A 20839-nucleotide genomic window follows, 5' to 3' on the forward strand; every position below is an offset into this window, starting at 1 on the left:
TTTTAATACCTTAAAATTTAAATATAAGAAAATTTTATATTTAAGAGTATATATAATAAATTTCAATTAACACCAACTAGTAAAATTTCTAAATGTTAAATAAGAAATTGTCTTCTCGATTTTATATAAAAAAAATATCCCTATTCCCCCAGAGGCCCAACCCACTCCCAATTTCAGTGCTTAACCCGGTTTGGTCCGGTTTTCAAAACTAGTCTCAAAAAATCTCAAGTCCAGACGCCACTTCCATCATCATTGTCTCCTTATCTTATCCGATGATGGCTAAAGCTCATACCTCTCATTTTCAATACGAGAACAAAATTCTCAAAACCGTAGTTAAATATTCTATCTCCTTCAATGGCAGATACTGCAGAGAAGGACTATAACACAGTGAAAAGAAGAGTGGCTTGTGTGACCAACCATCTCATTCCGCTTCATCATCATCATTTGCCTCCAATTACTACTACTGGCGGTAATTCCAATGTTGAGCTATGTAACGCTGCCTCCATCAACGACAGCTACCATAGGATACACGGTGAAGTTCCCACTCACGACGTTGAGTGGAAACTTGCCTCTGATTGTGAGTCTGGCAATGAGTTTCACTTCACCGACATTATCTACGAGAAAGCCGTTGGCGAAGGGATAGCAAAGGTCAAAGCTTTTCATGGAACTGAATTCTTAAATATGTTACTATGTCACAGTGCTTAGTGGGTTCTAACTTATGTTCTTTGCTTTGTTGTAGATTACCATTAATAGGCCAGAGAGACGAAACGCGTTTAGGCCATTGACAATTAAGGAACTTAGTCGAGCATTTGACGATGCAAGGGATGATAGTTCGGTGGGAGTTATCATTCTTACTGGGAAGGTATTTAACTAACTTTACGAAACTTAATTACAGTTCCTTAGATATGTTTTCTAAGTTGTCAATTAAATTCAACCAAGCTTATGCATTGGCCAACGAATCACATTGTTAAATTTAGTTGTAATGTATAACATCTTAAGTTTTATAATTCGTCTATATATGCTCGTCTTGCCTGAAAGTTTAGTATCTTAAATCTTATTAAACAAGTAATCTGTCAATTCTAGTGTCTGTTTGTTAGCGAGTTCGATTACTGTTAAAATTTTGTTGAGTGCTGCTACACAAACCGAAAAGTATTTACAGTTTTACTTCGATTTCTAGCCCTTGTGTCCATAGTGATCTCTTGTCTTGCTAAAGGGTGCTGTGCTGGCCCTTCATGTCATGCTTTTGGAGTATAGAAATAGAGAAAGAATTATGCGATATTTGCTAAAAATGAATTTCTCATTAAGTTGCTGAATGATACACTTCCTTATATACAAATCAGAGTCTTAGTAACTAACTTAACATCTGTAACAGATTCTTAACAAAATAACTAAATGCTCACATGTGCACAATCACGTGCTTCACTAAACAATGTACAAAAACAACTAAACTACATACCGTATAAACTATATACAATTCATAAAACTAAAACTACAAGTAGCTTAGCCAAGTATACTGTCACTGATCTGCTCTGCCTTCTGCTCTGCCTCTTCATGCCTTGAATCTTGATGCTGCTTTGATCTCTGATAAGAATAGTGTGTTAAGTTGTTGATTTTGATGAAACTCACCTGTAGCACCCGCTGGTGGTCTTTAGTCGGTACTATTAATTTTTTAAAGAAATTAGTGAGTACTATTATAGTCATACTGCTTCAGAGTCATGCACCTTGCTGATGTCTACCTTCTAGTTCTAGTTGTCTCTAATGAATGCAACTAGTCTCAACTATTAGTCCTTGTGATTGTGCACTGACCCTACTTTCATATTTATTTTGTATGAGCTATGTTGTGTGTGGGATGAAAGTTGTTATACAACAGAATCTGATAGCCATCAAGTCTCTTCTTTTTCCGAAAAATTAATTCAAATTTTAAGCTAACATGATGCAACCTTGATTTTTTTCTTTCTTTCTCATTTGTCCGTGTGATGGCCTGATGGGGGCTGTTCTTCAAGATGACATGTTTGATTCGATGTGTCTACAAATTTTGGGGCACGAGAAAAACAAATACTACTAATGTGTTTTTTATCTGTTAAGGAAAAGTGGAAAACAGATACTCCTTTTGACTTCTAAGCAGGATTTAAAATATGACTATGTCTGTGCCACTAATGTGTAAGTTATAAGTTCATTCCATACTGGGACAGACCAAGATCCACCCTACAATATGGGGTCAAAAAGCCAAAATAAATTATTTTAGCCCTTAAAAAAAGAGAACTGATTCTTGAACGGATTTGCATGCTCCCTGGTTAGAACCTGTCCAATTGAAAACTATTGATGTGTTTTCTATCTGTCAAGGAAAAGTGGAAAACAAATAGCCCTTTTGCCTTCTAAGAAGATTGAACATATGACAATGTTGGTGCCACTAATGTACAAGTTATATTGATGTTCTGTATGTACATGGAACCTGTATTGATTTGTTGTTGTTAACAATTTAATGCTGTAGGGAACAAAGGCATTTTGTAGTGGTGGTGACCAGGCGTTGAGAACCAAGGATGGTTATGCTGATTATGAAAAATTTGGTCGTCTAAATGTTTTAGATTTGCAGGTATATGGTTTACCCTGAAATAATTTATCCTCTTGACTCTATTTAGTGCTTGCATAAGTCCCTTGAGGCCTTGCCCTCCAACCAAAACTTGGTTGAGCATGATTCTCCATGATTACCCCTAAATATTGCTTCCAGTTGTAACCTTTGAGCCTTGAAAAAGAAAAATCAAACGCTTCATGGCCAGTCTTCTAATTTTTTGTTATTTTTATGTTTCTTGTTTAATCATTACCAGGTACAGATTCGTCGTCTTCCAAAGCCAGTGATAGCAATGGTATACTCAGCTTAATTCAACTTTGCATCTAGTCTTAGTCCTATCTTCATGGACTCTTGGTGTAACTGAGTTGTGTACCTTATGATATTTAACTTTAAAAATAAAAAATCAGTGTACTTCAGGGTTCCTTATTATGAGGTTAACAGTTCCTAACCATCAGACTTGCTACCTATTAATTACTTTGTTCACGCCTATCCTTAAAACAGGTGGCAGGTTATGCTGTTGGAGGAGGACATGTGTTACACATGGTTTGCGATCTAACCATTGCAGCAGATAATGCTATTTTTGGTCAAACTGGTCCTAAGGTAGTTTTATCCTTTTCCCTAATGTTCTGAAATCTCAATTATAGATTGGTGTGCTAGAACTAATCTCACAAGAGATATGTTATTGGGAGCCACTCAGCTGCTTAATTTGTAACATCTTTTAAAGGATGGCATACTAGAACTTCAAACCTCACAAGTTGTTTTTTCCTCTTTTACACCACCAAATGTCACTTAATGTTAGTAAATAACTATTGTTCTAATGCTGTGCTCCTTATTTTGTCATTGGATTACTTATAATTTTATGCATATGGCAGGTTGGAAGCTTTGATGCTGGTTATGGAAGTTCCATTATGTCTCGTTTGGTAAGACATTAAAGGTGAAGACACCTAATATTTGAATGTTACTTGCATCACAGTTCTCTCTTTGATCAGTACATGGTCACAGAGGTCTACTGGATGTGTGGTGGATTTAATTAAGTGAGTTATTTTTATATTTTAAAGTTTTATAACTTGCACATAAAATTTTGCTAAACAGATTGGTCCTAAAAGAGCACGTGAAATGTGGTTTTTGGCAAGGTTCTATACAGCTTCTGAAGCAGATAAAATGGGACTTGTAAACGTTGTTGTACCGGTGAGTTCATTTCCGTCTAGGAGAACCTGAAAATTGTTGAGGTACAACATCATTACCTCAACAGTACGATGCCTTTTCTCATGATTTACATGGATTTTGTTTTATAATGCATCTGGGATGCTGGAACTATACATAAAGAAAAATCATGTAGTCATTTCAACCATTGTCAATAAACACAGTTAAAGTTCTGAATTTCAACTTTCTTTCCAGCTGGAGAGATTAGAGCAAGAAACGATTAAATGGTGTCGAGAGATCCTAAGAAACAGCCCAACTGCAATTCGGGTGCTCAAAGCGGCTCTTAATGCAGTTGATGATGGCCATGCTGGACTTCAGGTACCTTTAATATCCATTCATCAGGTTAGTTGTAATTGCCTGCTAACTTTTATAGCCACATTGGCAATACTATTACTTAAGCGAGGGTTGCTATAGCCCAGAATGCTTGAGACCTGTATCCTGTGATGCTTGCGCAATTTCACTTCCCTTTTTCTTATCAGAAAATCTTATTACATACTCCCCTTTGAAATCTTGTTTTTAAAACACAATTTTAGTCCATATGGCAATTTATGTATGGTGTGTGAATAATAAGAAATGTGTGACTATCAGTGCTCTTTTTATTATTGTTGTTTCCTTATATATTTCAGCTAATATGTTCTTCCATTGCAGGAAGTTGGTGGAAATGCTACACTCCTATTTTATGGCACCGAGGAAGGTAATGAGGGGAAGACAGCTTATATGGAACGTAGAGCCCCTGATTTCTCTAAATTTCCTCGAAGACCTTAGGTGCTGTTGTGTTGTGAAGTGGAGGTTCTTTGGTTGGAACATGACAGAAATCTATATATATATATACACATGTACGTATGTATGCAGAGGTCTCGTGTTGGAGAGCATAAGTTTGTGGCATGTGGCATGTGGCATGTGACACATTTCTTAAAACTTTCTTTATTTAGGCTTCTACTTCAACAAAAATTGCATTTATATCAAAATATTTGTTCATCAAATAAAACAATAGAGTAAATGCATATATTAATTATCTATAGTTGTGTATTAATTATTTTTATTAAATGAATTTATATGATTATATTTATAAACTCTATATAAGAAATAATTTTTAATTGGAATAATAACAAATTTAGAATATGACATTATTTCTCATGTTTAGTTACTTTGACAGCAATTGACACAAAAGCCATAAAAAATTAAATATTTGTGTGTGTGTGTGTGTGGGGAACTAACATTGTAGTATTTATTCTATGTAATTAGAAAAATTAAATATATTTATTATGTTATAGTAATTATTTGTAAACATAATGAAATTTTAATATCATTTTTCTAATATTTAAATGAAACAATTGAAAATTTCACCATGTGAGAAACAATTGATTTGAAATATGGTATTCTTGCTCACATTTAGTTATTTTTGGAACAATTGAAACAATGTCTAACAAAAAGGAAAAATAAATAAATAAATATAGTAATACACAATCAAGAATGTAAAAAAAAAAAAATATATATATATATATATATATTTGCATTTTTAGTAAGCATAAAACATGTTTATCTATATTAGCCATTATATTATACAATTTTTAATTTGTAAATACATACATACATATATATATATATACATACATATATATATATATATATAGTATGATCAAATCACTATAAATTATTCGCAGTGTCTTTCTATTTTATCTATAAAATAACTAAAGATAACAATTTCTTACAACAAAATTTATTGAAATATTTTCTTTTATACATTGATAGTTGAGGTGGGGATTTGAACCTTAGATGTCTCTATTGAAAACACTATGAGGTGCTTAATAGCTAAGCTACAAAATTCTTTCCAAAACTTATTGAAATATTTGAGAAAACTAATAATTGGTTGCATTGCACATCAAACTCAATTAGTTTGATATAATGCTTTGTCCCCTCTGTTAATTTATGCTTTTACTATTCCTGATTTTGAATAGGAACCTCCTTTCGTATAAAAAGATTAAAACTATGGAAATTAATTTATGATTGTTATTTCCCTATTTATATTTAACTAATTTAAGTCATTTTCATCATCTAATTCATTCAAATTGTGCAAAAATGGCATTGGATTTCTCTGATTAATAGTTTGAGAGATTTATTATTGAAGAGACATAACAATTTAGCCTTTTAAAGCAATTAAAAAAATTATCGAAATGAGTTCAAATGGAAGAAAAATATTTGTTGATAAATAAATACCAATTGCTGACTGTTACTTATCAAATCTTGCTCTATAATTTGGTTTGATTTGAAGTAAAAAAGGTACGGAACAAGTTGTGCATGACTCCATGGTCATGAATTGTGCATGGAAGAGCATTCTCACCAAGGATCTCAAAAAATTTAGCATCTCAAAAACTTACTTTATTTATTTTAACAACTCACTTTACAATACACCCAATATCACAAGTTTTATATTTTTTACCACTTCATTAATTAAAGATAGTGAGAGAGAAGAAAAGGTAGTGAAAGAGAGTCTTGTGAGAAAAAATGAGGAATAGTGAGAGAGAGAGAAAAGATATTTTAATTAAAGTAGTATTAAAATATTATTATATTTATAAGTTTTGAGTTACAGTGGACTGTCATAGATAGCAGTTCATTGTACCTTTGTTGTAGTGTACTTTTTTAGAATTAAGTGCTAAAAAATAGCATTTTTAACTTTTGAGAGCTTTAACGTGAATGCTCATAAATATTCTATTTCCTCTTATGACCAACTTGTTGATATATAATCACCAACTCAAGGGGATTTGGCCAACTATCCTATTATTTGTACTATAGATTATTTGCCCTACACGCCTATTACTTTATACTTCTATAAAATGGCCATCTCCTGTACAATTTAACACACATAAAATATACAGATATTCTCTCACTCTCACTTTCCTTTTTTATTATCTTTATGTTGTCAACAGTTTTGGTGGTTTGTCATAGTGATTGGAAATTTAAATGTTTTATACAAATCATGGTCAATTTCTTTTTTTCTTTTTTGGATAATTTAATGGTTGCATTGGAAGAATTTTAATATTGAACATCTTTGTTGGAAACTCCAAAATCTATAAAGCTCTTTAGCACCATAGTCAATTTATTGAATATGATAAATTTGGTTAAATATAAAAAATGTAAGGTGTTTCAAGATGTTAATACTAAAATTATAATCCAACAAAAGAAATACTAAAATGATAATTCACAAGCCTCTATTAATTATTGCATGGGGCAGTTTCTCAACAAAAAAAAAAATTTATTGCATGGGGCAAAATACATGCACAAATTTTACACGCACACAAAAAATAAAATCGTTCGGACACAAAAAAACAAAAACAAAAACAAAAGATATCAATTTCACTCTATAGACTAAAATTAGCATTAAAAAATGTGCCCAATACGTATTAGTGACCAAGCATATATGTTCTTCATCTAAGTGCTTAAATGTTGAAATTTTCATTTTTGTTTGGACTATGCAGGAATTGGAAGAAACTGCACTCTTAAAGCTTACCATAAGCAAAAGAGCAAATATTTTTGTTCAATAATTTAATGGAGCAGTTCCCAAAATAAAATCATATGAAAACTATTAAATATACTTAAAAATTTTACAATTTATTCTTTCTAAAATTTTCTAATTATCTTACCCTCAATTTGTAATTAATCATCAATGAGCCGCACCAAAATTAACTACAAATTTCACATTTGTTTGAAGTAGCAAGTTATTAATAGTAGATAATAAAATCGTGTCAATAATAAAACCATATGAAAATCAGTAATAATATACAAACTCAATCGTGTGAAATTATTTATAAAAACTGTTATGTACGGTAGCATTTCTCAATCAATCATTCCAACCAGCACAATCCACCTGACACGTGCCACAATCTCATCGGCATCTTTCATAATCTGTTGGATGGGCCCATCATGTAGTTTGAGTCCAACCATATTTCCACTTCATTGCTCTTTCCATATTCATACATTTACGCGGCCTATTAGCAAGTGGAGGCCCAAATTAAGTTAAAGATAGAAGTGGGTTAATTGGGCAATCCTTATTCCTGGTCTAATAGAAGAGAAGGCTTAGAAAACAAAAAGAAAAGGCTTGATAGAGTCTTTGCCATTTGCCAAAAAGAGATGAAGGCTGATCTTTCCTAGAGCTGCAGCTCACAGCTTACCATCTGCAACATCAGCAGAGTTCTAGCTAGAATCACTCACCAACTTACCAGCTTCATCATCTTTTAATTTAAGTGTCTATTTGAGATCTACTTATTTTGTTAAAATTGAAAACTTTTTACTGAAAATGTTATAGATAAAAATAAAATTGAGCTAAAATAATACAATGGAACCAATAAATAGTACCAAATAACAGTAAAAAAAATTATATTTATAAAGTATAAATATATTTCCTGATTATTGAGTGTAGCATAATACAAGCTTGTTTTATCTTGTATAAAAATTTACCATTATTTTTATATCAAAAGTTTGATAAGTTTATACTTCATAATAAACAACCGTAAAAAAATTAGCTTCTTAAAGGATAAGGATCACTGGTACCCTACCGGTAAGGAAATCCTTACCTAAAGAACCTAATCCTTTTTTAATGAATCAGAAAGAAATTTTCATTCAACCACATTGTACACAAAAGAGCCAAAAAAATGAATAAGCATATAGCATAGAGTAGACTCTGCAGCACAAGGAATAGGAGCTTTAGCTGCTACAGACAATTACAACACACAGCCGTCACCCATCTTCAACACCTAGACACTTTAGCCTAGCACATTGCAAAACAAAAAAAACAAAAAAAAAACTCAATCCCTTCCAATTTGATGATGTTGAGAATCGTCAATAAACTACACGGTCCTCACATGCTCTAAACAAGATCTGCACAATACAAAAGAAAAAGAAGACCCTATTAAGAGTACCGGTGTAGTACCGGTCAAATACCCTTCGAAGGTCAAGTTAGAGAATTTTCACAACTCTAAAGTGCCAGAGTTGAGGTGAATTATGCATACCTTGAATTGTGAGAGTTTAGGAGTTTTTATAGTAGTGTAGAGTTGACATTCATTCCTTGGCGGAGAAGGCCTTTACTTGTAGGAAAGATTCTTATTAATGCACGAATCTTATGGGATTCTTTCCTTGTAGGGATTTTCTCAATTAGGGTTATTCGTAGAGCACAAGATGTTTCCATATATTCCAATTCGTGGAGTCCAAGAAAAGTTATGTTAGGTCTGTCAAGGGCTTTTCTATCCCCGTCAGCTCTCCCTTCTGTCCGGACGTTCTAGTTGTTGGGTTCAAAATGCCATCTACTTGGAAGAAGAGTCGACGGGTCAAGATTAGAGTCGTTGGCTTTGGGTGTGTAGGCGTCGTCTTCTTTATTAAATGTATAGCATGGTCGACGAGTTTATTTAACCCGACGGTTGCATATATTGTGAATGAATCTGATATCTTTCCAAAATTACCCCTATCACAATTGAATACAGCATTTTACCCCACGTAAATAACCATAATAGATTACCAATTACCAGCAAAGGCAATCCAAATTACAGTGGGACGTAGCCTCCACAACTCAACAGAACACACCAAAAACTGATGGTCAATACCCTAAAATCAAACCTCGTAAAAGTAGTAAAACTAAATAAAATCTGAAGCATAAAAACTTTTTACTTGCATATTATTCCCTTCGTTCCAATTTGTTTGTTCTGTTTGAAAAGTCAAACTTTTTAAGAGAATATCATTTATTATTTTGTCTGCCTTATAAAAATGTATAAGTTTACAAAACTACCCTTAAATAAATTTATCAGTTTTTTTTTTTAAAAAAGAGTTATTCTTAATGAGGCAACTAAAAAGGTGCTCAAATTAGATTGATTTTTTAAAATATTTGTTAGTTTTCTTTCAAATATTTTTTGAAAATAAAGTAGGGGTATAATAGGAACATTAGTAAATTAATAATTTTTATTTTTAGAAACAAAACAATATTTTGGGATATCCCAAAATAGAATAGAGGACAAACAAACTGGGACTGAGGGAGTATTATCGAATTCCAAGTAGGTACATACTTATGTTATCTTAATATAATTTTGTTAAATGTCATTAAAATTCAACCAATTAAGCATTTAATATATATATATATATATATATTTCAATTTCTAATTATGTTTTCGAGTAAAATATATAATAATTGAGGAAGGAGATAATGTTTTATATTATATATTCCTTCATTCACTACTTAGCCATTAAAAAAAAATAACAAGAAAGTATTTATTATCCTCTATTTTTATTTTTTAAAATTGAATATCCTTACGCACATATTACATATTGTTAAAGTTTAGACCCTGGACCACCGCACACCCTTGGTGCGATGATCACTCTACAAGTATAAGTGCTTGTGGGGTGTGGGGTGTGGGGGGTAAGGACCGGGGTTCAAGTCTCCAAGAGGGAGCTTTACACACATATACACTTAGATTAGGTTAGAGTAAAATTCTATCTTGTATAAATAAAAAATAAAAAATAAAAGTTTAGACCCTAGAAAACTAGATTGTTTAGCCTAATATAATAGCCAAATTGGTGCTTAGGTCAAGTGTGCAAATCTAGGCTAAAAAATAATAAATCATAGAACACAATGATATGATGATCCAGAAAAACCAATGAAACAATCTAATTTCAAGGTAAAAAACCTAGGGAGTATTTAACCTAAACAATCCACAAGGCAACAATTCACTAATAGAATGAAAGTTTTTACAATAAACTTAACCTTAAATCTACTGCTACCTCATGTAGTACCTACTCACTTGACTACACGCAACTCTGAATTCATGAACCCTTCTACTATGAATTTGTTGCATACAAACGCTCTAGTGTGTGACTTTGTGATCTCCACTCAAAGGTTTAGATCATCAACTATGGTTGATCTACTTGCAGCAACTTATCTCCACTAGTACTAGTAATTTGAATCTTATCTCCAGTAGATGTTTGTTGAGTAATTAGAATGTTACAAATCCTCTCAGATCTCGCAGAAGTAACTCATAAGACTTGAAAAATATATATTAGAGTTTCCCTTTAATACTTAGCAGTGTTGTACTCAAACCCTAAAGGTTTTGCGGGCTTTTGGGCCTAATTTAAAATCTGCAAAATCCATGTCATCGGTAGAAGCTTTCTCTCGATTGGTCGAGCTTAGCAGTTTTTTAATTTTTCTTTTTGCAATTTGTATGTTCTTGAGTCTTGATTTGTATCCTCTTGAGCAATATCTAAACCTTTTCAAAGATACTAAGATCTTATACTAGACTAGTTTTTGTATTCGATTTGCCAACAGACAACAAATTTAGTTCCTAAACTATAATTTTAAATATTTATAACCTAACATATTTGGTGGTAAGATCTCTCTCTTATTTTTTGGTTGAGATGGATTCATAAAGGGGAAGAGGAGGTGAGGTCTAAACCATGGAATATAAATACTAAAATATGGAATTAAAAAGATTGATTTTGATAATTTTTTTGTAATATATAATGATTTACATGAACAAAATTTAAAATTTTAATGTTGTTGATACCCATTTTTGCGACACATTTTCTACAAGCCTGATTCAACCAAGCCCGGCTTCATTGTGGGCTCAATTCATGTATTATATTATATTTTATTCTTTTAAGCATGGCCCAAGCCCATGTGACTTATGGGGGAAATTGAGGATGTGTGATTTAGAGGGTATGGGTCGGTTCCTTTCGAACCTTTTGCATGAGCCCAGCCTATGCGTGCTACCAAGTGGGTAAGGGACACTAGTAGCACCTCAGGCTCATGGAAGAAGTCTTGTATCCAAAATTTTCACTCAAAAACATCTTTTATGCTTTGGGTGATTATGGCCCAAATTTCTATCCAAACCTTTTTTTTCCTTTAAACATAGTTGGCTCTCATTGGCCAACTCCATATGCTAGCCCTCACTTAGGTGAGTCTCCCAATGATCTGAAATTTTTGACCAAAGGCAACCAATTAGAGAAAACCCACTTTATTTCCAAAATCATGCTAAAAACATACCAAAACTCTTCCCTAAACAAAAGCAACCCAAGCCAAAACACCAAAATAGTATCATAGGGGACAAAGCCTCTTCCACTACTAGAAAACCAGTCAAGAGCTACACCCCAAACTTTATAAAACTCTCTCTTCAGCTCATAAAGAAACCAACCATGTTCTACCCATATACCTGAAATTTCATAGCAAAAGTCCATTCAACCAGTCAATAATTTCACAATTCCGAAACTTGGGGGGTGGAAATATGGGTATAGGGGAACATTCCCTCTCTTCCTTACAACCTTTCTCAATTTCCTCTTCTCGGTGACTGTGGGTCGAAGTTTCAGACCTGTTAAACCACGTTTTTCCTATAGAGCTGAAACTTGAGAGCAAAAACTCACTGAGCCAGGAAACATTCTCACAATTCTGAACATTAGGGGTGTAAATATGGGTATAGGGGAACCTTCCATCTCTTCCTCACAACCTCAATTTTCTCTTCTCGGTGACTGTGGGTAGAAGTTTCAGAGGTGTTATGTTTTTATGCTTTTTCTGCACTTTTGTTATTTGCATTTTGATTCTCTCTTGTCAAAGCACCATTAGCGTTTTATTCATTATACATTTGGAATTTTGGGCTTGATTCTCCACAATAAACACTTCTAAAGAACCCAATGGGAGATTTGGACTAATATCACATCTTTGGCCATTGTCGCAAAAATGTCCCTGACAAATGTCAATAAAAATATTAAAATTAAGTCAAATTAAAATATTTTTGTACAAATATAACACGAGAAACTCAAGTGTGTTGGCATGGACTGAAAGATTAATGAATTAGTGCTAAAAAATTCTTGCTTCTTGACAAATGGTGGCTTGGGCCTACAATTGTGGTTAGTGGTTGGTAAGAGACACGGCCAATGCAATGGTGGTGGTGGTGTTAGTGACTTGGCGACTATGGCTATAACGATGGTTGGTTAAGGGTTGGGAGAGGTGGTGGTGGTGGCCATTAGAGGAGTTGATTCTTGAGAGTGTTTGTGAGGTATGGGAGGAAGATAGAAAGAATTAGAGAAGAAGAGAAAGGAGGAGAAAGTGATTTCACTGATTTCCTTAAAAATTTTGACTCTCTTGTAATTTTTAATTATCTTTTAGTGCATTATCACTAACATACATCTTTTGTTGAACGATATAAATAGCATAAGCTTATTTGTGCAAGTGCACTAACTAGTATCATATACAGGTGTGAGTGCTCAAACTTAATTGAATTTACCTTGGACTTTATATCATGAATTAGGTTAGGCTAGTGTGCTACGACTGAGGGTGGGGGCTGAAATTGTGTGGGCCCACAATTAGCACATGAAGCAATGCTTGGGGAAAGAGTTTTCAAGAGATAGTCTAATGAGACCATCCTCTTACAGTATGTGGAACCCATAAATATTGTGAAAGGAAAATCTCGTAAAAACATCTCATAAGATAACTTTTTCTAATATGGGAAGAAGATAAGCAATAGGTCTCAATTTGTTTAATCAATGGGTTACCACTTTTCTTTTTTTAATGAAAGTGGGTTAAGATGTTGACAAAAGAGAAGTTTTTAGTTTTTTATTTTTAATAAAATATTTTGTAAATTTTTATGGTTATTATTATTATTTTTTTCATTTTTTAATCTTTTTAAAAATATTTTTCCCCATAAGGTAGCTAATATTGTAAGTTCTAATTAACTTAACTAATAAAAGTTTTTTGTCATTGAATAACAAATCTAGGGTTTGAACTTTGTCTGCACTATAAACTGATTAATGTCTTAGTCTAATAATAATAAATAAAAAAAACAATTATTAAAGAATGTACGTCATAGATTGAACTTCTATTAAATCTATAAAAAAAAAATGATAGTATGGAGGATGACATATAGAGGCTTGAATGGCAACTGAACTAGAGATTATTGACTTGAAAGATTTGGTTTAAACTCCGCCTACACCATAAATGGATTGATCTCTAGCCTGATGATAAAAAAAAAATTTATTATAAAGTGAACGTCATAGATTGAATTTCTATCATATTTATCCACACAAAAAAAAAAAAATAGCTAGTATGGAGGATGATATATGGGGCCTGAATATCTCATCCTACAACACAAACCAATTGATATTTTAGCCTGATAATAGAAAAAAATTATAACGAAGTGAACATCATAGATTAAACTTCTATCATATCTACCATATAAAAAAATAAAAAAAATAAAAAGAAGAAGAAGTTAGCAGGTATGGAGGATGGTATGTAAGGCCCGGATGTATAAGGGCCTAAATGGCAACTGACATTAGAGACTGTTGGCTTAAAGGTTTTGGTTAAGATATTTCTAGCTAGTTTAGTCTTAAATAAACATATATTTAGTTTTAAAGTTTTATGTAACTTCTTATTAATACTAGTTATTTAATAATTATATAATAAATTTAATATTTCGACAATCTCATTATTAGAAATACTATTGTAATAATCGACAAATTTGAATCAGTCATTTTCTTACCTTAGTGGAAACTATTACTTCAAGAAGGTTCAAACTTTCTTATTATAGGCTTCTTGTCATAACCAACTTTATGAACCTCTATGTTTCTCTCATGGATGATATATTTGCTCGTGATTAACTTGAGGTTGTGGTTGTAGGGAAGAGAAAGACCATCTGAAGCAGTCTTTTTCTTTCATATCAATCCTACAAAAGCAGTTGATACCTTTATGTGGATAGCTAGGGTAGCCACTCACGTGAGTGTGCAAGTCGTATTCTTTTACAGGCACATCTATTTACGAAAGGGAAAGGAGATTTCAAACCCAAAAAAGAAGCTATGTTTATGTTAAAAACACTTGGAAGTGTTTTACAAGATTTTTTAGAGAACCACCTAATATATGGTTAAAAAAAATGCAAAAAAGACTACCAATTATACTATATATATAACCTCTATAAATAACTTTTCTTTTTCTTTTCTTTTGTCCTTTTTTCTTTTAAATTCCTACATTATAGCGGATTAATATGTATCCCTCCTGTTTAAGAGCAAGTAGTTGACCTCTAGTACAATTATACTAGTAGGTCATTGATGAACCAACTACATAAAAGCAAAGCCATGCACGGTACGCTATGGAGAGCCACACCCTTCTTGTTATTTTCATCCAATAAAATTAAAGTGAAGAAGCAAAATATCTTAACACATTCATGGAATCACAACCAGAAGTGGTCAGTTCCAAAGTTATATGCATAGTTATTTCAAACTTAAAAGAAGCAGAACAACTTGCTTCTCACAAAAAATCGAGCATATTCACCGCTTTTCACGCTTACGTTGACAACTGACATGTGAGTTTCCAAGATCCACATAAATTCACTGTTTAGGTCCTAAAAAAAAGGAGTAGAACTAATATAAATAAGAGTAGTGCTGTAATTTCCTTCTTCCACCAGGAGATAAGTGTTCAAAGTTATACCACTCATCAAAGTCATTTCAATTACTCTTATTGTGTGATCTCTTTGTTCCTCTAAGAAAGTTATTGTGTTGTTTATCATGGCACCACATGGAGAGGCTATTGCTAGCTCTTACATTAGGAGCAACAAATTCTCCAAGCCACCAAGACTTACATCCGATGGCCTTCAAAGAACAGTTTCAGATATTTCATTCGAGCTTAGCAAAGAAGGGATTGACTTAACAGCACTCCCTCCAATATCCGAGGTTGAAGATGCAAGGTGCGAGTGCTGTGGCATGTGCGAGGAGTGCACGCCGGAGTACATTGAGAAGGTGCGAAAGAAGTTCTCCGGGAAGTGGATATGTGGGCTGTGTACTGAAGCAGTGAAGGAAGAGGTGGAGAAGAATGGAGGGAAGAGAGAGGAGGCTTTGAGTGCACATATGAATGCATGTGTTAGGTTTAACAAGTTTGGTAGGGCTTATCCAGTTTTGTTCCAAGCTGAGGCCATGAGGGAAATGTTGAAGAAGAGCAAATTGGAAGGGAGAGGTGTGAGGGCTAAGTCTATTAGTCCTAGAGACAAAGGAGGCCAAAAGAAGGGTGGGATTGCTCGAAGTTCAAGTTGTATTCCAGCGATCACAAGGGAGATCAGTGATCTCACCATGGCCAATTGAGCCTTTAAAAGGCTCTTGCATTCATATCTATCCTCGGAGGGACATGACTCTATATATTTATGAACATGTTCCTTCTCTATTCTAACAAGTATATATATTTCTCCTTTTAAACCTTTTTATAGCCCTATGCTTGGATTTTGCTAATTCAGCAATGAAAATCCAGATGTCCCTCCTTAAGCTTGGATATTCTTTCACCATCTATTTTGTGGGCCAACCATTTAGTTACCTTACCAGGGTTTTTTGAGTTAGTCCTAAGTTTTGGTGCATCTTTCTTCTATGGGGCTTTTTGACAATTCCTTGCATGATTTGGTTCAGACTTTCCCATCTCTTGTACCTTCTAGGGTTATGTTGTAAACGAGGTTCAAAACCTCAATCTCACCCTTCCAAGGTTTTTATGGGTTGGACCAAATGCTCATTTTCAAGCCTTTTACCCTACTTTTTTACCTTCCCTTTTTTTGGGTTATGGGCACTCTGTCAGTCTTTCTTATTCCCCTGCTAGTTCATGCATGTTAACTATAAATATGGTCATCCTACAATTACCGTATATGCCAAATTAACTTCAGTGATTGTGTTACATGAAACTTACAATTTGTGAGTAACAAAGGCTTTAGTTGTTAGATGTTGTGAAGAGCTGCCACCATATGTTCCTCACTTTTACTCTAACCACAGGGTCAGTATTTGTAACCAGGCATATCCAGTTTGTGGGTGCTGTAATATTAGTCATGTATCTTTAGATTCTCTGCAATAAAGTACTTTCATTTTACTTGTATTTGTAAAATTATAGTTTTTCCTTTTTCTCATTTATATACACGCCCTTTATGTTTGTTTTGTTGGATGTAATACTCAAACTCCGACTAAAAAAAAATAATGTATAAATAAAGAGTAATACTAACTACACAATATTTTTATAGCAATTTTACAATAAATTTTATGTGGTAGACTATTATTTGTAAGTAAAGAAAATAATATCAATAATGGATTGAGATAAAAACCAAAAATAACATACCACTTATAATTTGTTGTAAAAACATTGTAGACACAACATTACTCATAATTCATAAATAAAGCAAAACTCGTTATATAAGCAGACTTGCCATGTTTTTGTTCCATCACTCGTGTATGAATGACTTTCCAGTACTGCCCGCAATTAGAAGAAAAATAAACCTATAATTATTAATTCGTTACTTTCAATTCATAGTTGTAACTAATAAAAAAATAGGGAAAAAAAAAAAACTAACATCACATTTTCTGAGTACATCATCAATATAGAAGAGGCAGTTCAAGACTCTTTAACCATATTTTATAAGATTAGAAAGAAAGGCATCTAAAAAATCAATAATAAACATTGTCCATATGGTATTCTTCTAGATGGGAATACAACATATCAATTGTTAGAAAAAGGTGCTACTCTAAAAGAGTTACACGTGTAGCTTGAATATATATATATATATATATATATATATATATATATATATATATATATATATATTCATTTTAATTCACTAAGTACCCGTTTGGATCACGTCCAGCGCATCCATGTTTGGCATTGTCTATTGCACTATTCATTTCCTATAGGATATGAATAGTGCAAATAGGCAAATGAATATTATTTTTGGTGTGAACAATAATTCAGAAATTATTTTTTTATTGTTTTCAGCTTTCTGTAAAATAAGCGATGTTTAAACACACCTTAAGTTTGAATATGTTTTCAAAACGATCCTTTAATCCATATCCGTAACCAATCTGGCCATTATGCGAGGGGAAATTTTTTCTTTTTGTGGACTTCAATTATAAATTTTTAGCATGTCACTTCATTATTATTTGTAGTTAATCATGAGCATGTTAAAATTACATTAGTGATATGGAATTAATAATATACACGTGATGCATTTCAAATTAAATCAAGGATAGTTTTGAGAAACAAGGAATAGAATAATTGAATCATTCTTTATAATAGGGGCTTTGCTAATTGATCTTCATATTCAACAAAAAAATGAAGAAAGTTAAAGGTATGATCAGAAACCTTTTGTTCACATATTTGTTTTTGCTACAATGTTTAGACCTGTTATTTTAAGGAAAATATTAAGTTATTACCATTTTCTCTATAATAAGCATACAAAGTGAGATGACAACGAATGTACATATCTAATATTATCAAAAACTTTGTAACTCAATCGATTGACACTTTTTAGTGTTTTCAAATGAGATTCAATGGTTCAAATCCTCTTTCTCCAACTATCAAATTATAGTTAATGTAATTTTATATCAATAACATAATAAATAGGTTGCTAAATTTTATTTTTGTTTTGTGTTTAAAATGTAAAATAGCAATTTGTAAGTTCTAGAGAATAAAAATTGAAGTAGCTCTCTTTTTTCTTGATTTCCAGAATGGATGCATGCGAAAAAATAAAAAACAGGAGGTGGTGATACTCAAGCTACACAAGCGAGTGCCTCTAAATCAAAGAATGGAAATGCATCTCAACAAGCTCCTCAGACTAAAGAAGCACCTCAACAACAACAACAACAACAAATGGAAATGGTGACACAAGTACCATCAAAGGCATCAAATTCTCAGCAAGAGCCAAAAGCAAATCAATTCTGAGCCTTTTAATTACTACATTTATGAGCCTTATAGACATTAAAGTTACCAAGTAAATGAAAATTGACATCTTATAATATATATTCTCATTAATCGGTTGGATCCAGGTTGATCATATCAGGTTTCTCAACAACAACAAAAAAAAGGGTTTTTCATATCAGCCATCAAACCCTTTTGTGCACTCATCACTTGAAAATAGTGGGATATTCTTTTGAGCCTTTGGCAGTTTGATTTGTAGATGGTCCTCGAATAAAATGACACCATTACTTCCACATAAACGGTGTCAAACTCTGAGCTTATCCCCGATTGGCATTCGAGCACTACCATCAGTAACATCCGTTGTTTTTCTTCTCGTTTTGTTTCTGTCAAGTTCTGTTGGGTTTGGAGAAATGGTAATTCAGCAGCCCATGAAGCTGCTAAATTTGCCTTGAACTCCAATTTAGGCTTTTGTTTCAATAATGGAAATCTCCCCCCCCCCCCCCCCCTCCCTTGAGGCTGTTTGTAGGGGAAACTCCTCAGTTTGTACCTTTTCTGCTTAATGGATATGTTGTTTATCAAAAAAAAAAAAAAACTGTTTGTATCTGTTTAGTATTAGCTTATTTAGGTGTGGTTTTTTTTTTTTTTCCTGAAAATGAGTTAAAATTTACGTGAGCTTTGAAAATTTGAAGTTTTAAAAAGTTGTATATAAACAAAAGAGAAATGTTATGTCCACAACATTTTCACAACAAATTCTAAGTGTAAGGTTATTATTTGCAATTATATTTGGACAAAAAAGTAATTTAAGTTATGAATTCAAATTAGAATTAATAACAACTTACCACATATGATTTGTTATGTAAGTGTTATAAAAATGTTTTGGACGTAACACATTTCTAAACAAAATAGACTAAAAGTATGAAAATTTTTAAAGTTGCTACAAATTTTACAACCAAAAACTTATATGACAACAAATATTAATGTCACTTCAACTCATACTAAAATTAAAATTTATAGTATCATAATTCTATATTTCATGGTATCATTCTTAATCGTGTCCACCTAAATAATGACCATGCAATCAACTGGATCAGATTAAAAAAGAATAACCAACAAAATACATTTAATATGTCATTGATTCATGACTATTCTGAACAATCACTTGTCCAGATGACCCTGCGACCATAACAACTAGTATAATAAATGTATTTCAATTATGTGAGACATAGCATTCTCATCATAACCATCTACACCCAAACTCATTTGCCTAAATGGATGAGTATGAATATGCAGTTAACTAAATTAGAAAAGACAAATGTACCAACAGAATACATTTAATATGTCATTAATTCATGACTATTCAGAATAGTCATTTATGCCAATGAGCCTGAGATTGTAACAACAAATATAATAATTGTATTCCAATTATGAAATGAGACATATCATCCTTGCCATAATTATCTATACCTAAATGGATAACTATCCAGTCAGTTAAACTTAAAATTAAAAAAAAAAAAGCATAATCAGCAAAATACATTTAATATGTTATTAATTCATGATTGTTTTAAACTATCATGTATCCCAACATTCTCACAGCCATTACAATTAGTGTATTAATTACATTCCATTCCATTTATGTAATGAGACCATTGTAAAGGCAATCGTCACTCAAGTTGCCTATATATAAACGCAATACCAGCCCATTTGCAAAAGGGTTTGAGAATACTCATTCTATAATCTTATATTTCTACCCAAAGTCTAAGATATCAAAGTATCAATGACACTTAGGTCGGTACCATACCGGTTCCTCTATGATTTTCTCCATGTAGGTCTTTCAATGTTGTGTTTGGACACGAGGCTCACTGAAAGTTTCTCCACGTCAACATTCATCATTATGCACAAGGCAATTCAAGAACAGTTACGGTAACCACACCATGAATTCAAGAACAATTCATTATGCATTTCGTTAATTTTTTACAAATAATTCAACCGTTTTAAGTATGCATTCGTCGTCATGGCCATAACTTTGTAAGATAGTAACGATCAAAATGTGGCTTCAACCTAAAATTTGAACATAAATACTCAAATTTAAAAGGGCAACTATATATCGGCTATCTAAGTATATGTCACACGTTCTAATCTTCTCGCACAAGTGCCACCCCTTTGTTGCAGCCGGGCCACACCTCAACTATTCATGTCCCATTCCTCCATTATTTAAAATTTGCATACAAAATTCAACAAAACATATCAACCATTAGCGTTTCAACTAAGTCCTTGTACCGATATGCGACTAACCAGGGAGATGAGTATAAAATGTACAATTTTTTCATTATACTACGAATAAGATTCAATTATACTGTTGCCACTTAACTTCAAAATTTATTTTTTCACTGCAATGC

The 20839-nt window shown here is 32.7% G+C and overlaps 2 protein-coding genes across 2 annotated transcripts; both read left to right on the forward strand.

The window, feature by feature from the left end:
- Positions 1 to 244: 244 nt before the first annotated feature.
- On the forward strand, positions 245 to 4760 carry LOC142634221 (1,4-dihydroxy-2-naphthoyl-CoA synthase, peroxisomal-like). Its single transcript, XM_075808513.1, has 9 exons — positions 245 to 648; positions 740 to 862; positions 2492 to 2593; positions 2826 to 2864; positions 3071 to 3169; positions 3442 to 3489; positions 3662 to 3757; positions 3968 to 4090; positions 4421 to 4760. The coding sequence occupies exons 1-9, from the start codon at positions 355 to 357 to the stop codon at positions 4535 to 4537; spliced, it is 1041 nt and encodes a 346-aa protein (XP_075664628.1). The 5' UTR covers positions 245 to 354; the 3' UTR covers positions 4538 to 4760.
- A 10396-nt stretch (positions 4761 to 15156) lies between these two features.
- Positions 15157 to 16633, forward strand: LOC142636898 (uncharacterized). Its single transcript, XM_075811183.1, has one exon. It carries the CDS (start codon positions 15296 to 15298, stop codon positions 15863 to 15865), a length of 570 nt encoding a protein of 189 aa, XP_075667298.1. The 5' UTR covers positions 15157 to 15295; the 3' UTR covers positions 15866 to 16633.
- Positions 16634 to 20839: the final 4206 nt, after the last annotated feature.

The sequence above is a fragment of the Castanea sativa genome, chromosome 5 (genome assembly GCF_040712315.1).
Source record: "Castanea sativa cultivar Marrone di Chiusa Pesio chromosome 5, ASM4071231v1".
Lineage (NCBI taxonomy): Eukaryota > Viridiplantae > Streptophyta > Magnoliopsida > Fagales > Fagaceae > Castanea > Castanea sativa.